Source organism: Microtus ochrogaster, assembly GCF_000317375.1.
Source record: "Microtus ochrogaster isolate Prairie Vole_2 chromosome 6 unlocalized genomic scaffold, MicOch1.0 chr6_random_2, whole genome shotgun sequence".
NCBI classification, from domain to species: Eukaryota; Metazoa; Chordata; class Mammalia; order Rodentia; family Cricetidae; genus Microtus; species Microtus ochrogaster.
The window spans coordinates 10,291,030-10,294,743 of record NW_004949095.1 but is presented as its reverse complement, the minus strand read 5'-3'; the positions used below and the strand labels follow the sequence as shown (position 1 = coordinate 10,294,743).

At 41.1% G+C, this 3,714-nt stretch overlaps 1 protein-coding gene across 1 annotated transcript in view; it reads left to right on the top strand.

Moving 5' to 3' along the window:
- The window catches only part of Dars2 (aspartyl-tRNA synthetase 2, mitochondrial), a 30,139-nt gene that overhangs the window by 3,680 nt on the left and 22,745 nt on the right, over positions 1-3,714 (top strand). Inside the window, exons 4-5 of the mRNA XM_005364012.3 lie at positions 1,583-1,684; positions 2,043-2,138. Coding sequence (XP_005364069.1) covers positions 1,583-1,684; positions 2,043-2,138 — 198 coding nt within the window. The remainder of the gene's footprint in view (positions 1-1,582; positions 1,685-2,042; positions 2,139-3,714) is intronic.

The following is a 3,714-nucleotide window of genomic DNA, read 5'->3' as shown; positions in this document are numbered from 1 at the left end:
TGTAGACCAGGCTGGTCTCGAACTCACAGAGATCCGCCTGCCTCTGCCTCCCAAGTGCTGGGATTAAAGGCGTGCGCCACCACCGCCCGGCTTGTATTGGAAGTTTTAATTTCAGAAGTTAATTGTTAATAAAAACTGAAAACTACTTTTATGTACAACATTATGAAATGACAAACTGAGGGAATAAAGAGCTGGCTAATCTGCAAAGAGCACCTGCTGCCTTTGTCAAGGACCAGGGTTCAAGTCCCAACACTCATATGGCAGCTCACAGCCATCTCTAACTCCAGTTCCAGGGAATCCAACGTTCTCACTGGCTTCCTAGGGCACCAGGCATATGTATATTATACTCACATCTGGCAGACAGCTAGTACCAGAGACAAAGGGCCAGTTTCTCTAATATGAAAAAAACTACACAAAAAAGGGAGGCGGGGGCCCCAAATGGCAAGATGGCTCAGAGGGTATAAAGGTGCCTGACCACGTGAGTGCAAAACGCACATGGTATAAGGAGAAAACGACTCCCACAAGATGTCTTCTGCCTTCCATGTATGCCATGAGTGTCTGTGCATGCACACACACATACAAAATAAATGCAATAAACTAGCTACCAAAAAAAAACCAATAAACCAGAATGTGCAGATGAAATTTATAGAAAACATAACCTAAAAATAACTTTCAAAAAAAATATAAGTCAGGGATGATAGCATACATTTACATTGGGAAGCAGATGCATGAGCTCAAGAATTCAAGGCCAACTTCACCATTATAGTCCATCAGGACCAGCCTGGACTACCTGAGTCCCTATCTGAAATACATATAGATAATGTGTACACACATACACATACATACATGGAAGTATACCAAAGGCAAAAATGTGATTTAGGACTGTGGAGGTGGCTCAGTGGGTAAAAATTCTTGCTACCAAGCTGACAGCCTGAGGTTGATCCCTGGACCCATGTGGTAGAAAAAGAACCAATTCCTACAAGTTGTCCTCTGACCTCTACATACAAGCTATGGCATGTGTGCATACAAACGCACACTAAATAAAGCCAGCCTAAACAACTTAGACTGTGTCTTAAAATAAAGGATAGCTGGCAAGCTAGGCATAGTGGCACATGTCTTTAATCCCAGCACTTGGGGGGCAGAAGCAGGTAGATCTCTGTAAGTTTGAGGCCAGACTGACTCGTCTGCGTAGTGAGTTCCAAGACAGCCAGAGCTCTATAGTGAACCCTGTCTCAAAAGAAAGAAAGAAAAAAAAAAAGTAGCCAGTGGACATGGTAGTGCATACATACAATCCCAGCATTTGGGAAGCTGAGGCAGGAAGGCTGAGCATTCAAGGCCAATGTGAACTATATAGGGAAGCCCTGTCAAAGGGAAAGAGGGAGGGAGAACTCTTGGTGGTCTTGCTGGGAGTGTTCTGTGGAGCCAGAGTAGCAATGGGATTTACCAAAGCTTGTAATAACGTCAGTGAGACAGCTCCAAGTCAGTAAACTGTGAATTCCATTTTTCCAAACTATAGGCTTACTGAAGAGTTCTATAAGTTCATTTATTCTTAGACCTGACTCCTGTCCCCCTCGTTTTGCAGTCGGCTGCGTCTGTGAAGAAGATTTTATGTGAAGCCCCTTTGGAATCTGTGGTGAAAGTAACTGGGACAGTTATCTCCCGGCCTCCAGGACAAGAGAATTCAGTGAGTAGTTTATAGAAAGTTTGTCTTTGTGCATATACATTAACCGCATAGATTGAGTTCCTTGTGGACACTTAGAATTAAAGCTCTTAAGTTCCACAGATGAACTCACAGATGTGAACCACCCATATAAGTGTGCACAAAGAGACATGTCGATCTTGACAAATACGTGATGATATTTGTTGATCTTAGGAGCCATAGATATAAATAAGAATGTAAAAGTTATATATTTGTTATTTATAACCTCCAGTGTAGTTTGGCACATCTTATATATGTATATAAATGCATGTGTTTTACCAATGTGTATTGCATACATGTCCTGAAAAATAATTTTCTAAAATAGGTTTTTTTTTTCTTTAAGAAAATGCCAACAGGTGAGATTGAAATCAGAGTTAAAACAGCTGAGCTCCTGAATGCCTGCAAGAAGCTACCCTTTGAGATTAAAGACTTTATGAAGGTGAAGGCCTCTCATTAGTACAATCCAGTATCTAGAAAGTGATGATCAAAAAGTATCATTTTTTAAATACTTCTTTTTTAAAGAAGTTTACCTTCTATAAGATGAGTATTTTATTATCAATTATCCTAATGAATTCTACAATACTGACAACTTATGCTCTTGGAGTCCAGACAGGTTGAAATGTATTTTGCCTTTAAGACTTGATGTATTCTATTGTTCAAGTTTTTCCATTGCTATTGTTTAAAGTGTTGAAAGAAAATTTATATCTGGCTTGGAAATGGCTAAGTTGCATAGGGAAATCTTTTTCCTATTAAGTTGAAACTGCTAACAGTAATAAAATATATGCTTAGAGCAATTCTTGACTTACCAACCATAGAATTATGGATGTAGGATGATTTTCTTCTTTTAAACTTTATTTTATGTGCATTGGGTGAAGGTATCATATTCCCTGGAGTGGAGTTATAGACAGTTGTGAGCTCCCATGTGAGTGCTTGGAATTGAACCCTGGTCCTCTGGAAGAGCAGCCAGTGCACTTAACCACTGAACCATCTCTCCAGCTTCAGATTTAGGATGATCTTAGCCAAAAGTTTCAAAGTGTGATAAAGGTAGTCAGCACTGATTATACCCAAATTTAAAAAGAAAGAAAGAAAAGAAAACACATATATCTAGATAATCTTTAACTTTGTCACAGTTAGACTTGTATATACTTTGTTTGGTTGGTTGGTTGGTCTTTTTTGTTTTGGAGACAGGGTCTTACTATGGTAGCTCTGGCTGTCCTGGAACTCTTTCTGTAGACCAGGCTTGCCTCAAAGTCACAGAGAGCCTCTGCCTCCCGAGTGCTAGGATTAAAGGCCTAGTCTATGTACCTACTTTTTAAGCCAGTCTATTAAGGTGTTTGTGTGTATGCATGTGCACATACGTGTGTATGTGGAAGCTAAAGGAAGGCCTTGAGTGTGATTCCTCAGGCACTGTCTACCTTTAGACAGGGTCTCTCACTGCCCTGGAACTCACCAAGTAGATTAGGCTGGGTGGTCAGAAAGCCCCAGGAATCTGCCCGTCTTCACTGCCTTGTGCTAGAATCACAAGTGTGCACCCAACTCCTTAGGTCCTAAGGATTGAATTTAGGCACTTGTGCTCACAGGACACATCCTTTACCAGCAGTGATAGTTGGTTTTAAGTCAGCTTGGCACAACCTAGAATCACATGAAAAAGGAGTCTCAATAAGGGATTGTCTTGATTAAGTTGCCCATGAGCATGCCTTCAGGGAATTTTCTTAATTGGATTAATAGATGTTGGAAAATGAACCCTGTAACGTAGGGGGCATCATTTCATGGCCTGGTCCCTGGACTGAATGAAAAGGAGTAAGCTGAGCACTGGCATTTGTGAGTTGATCTCTTGTAAGCTGAGCACTGGCATGTGTGCACTGATCTCTTGTAAGCTGAGCTCTGGCATGTGTGCACTGATCTCTTGTAAGCTGAGAACTGGCATGTGTGAGTTGATCTCTTGTAAGCTGAGCGCTAGCATGTGTGAGTTGATCTCTCGTAAGCTGAGCGCTGGCATGTGTGAGTTGATCTCT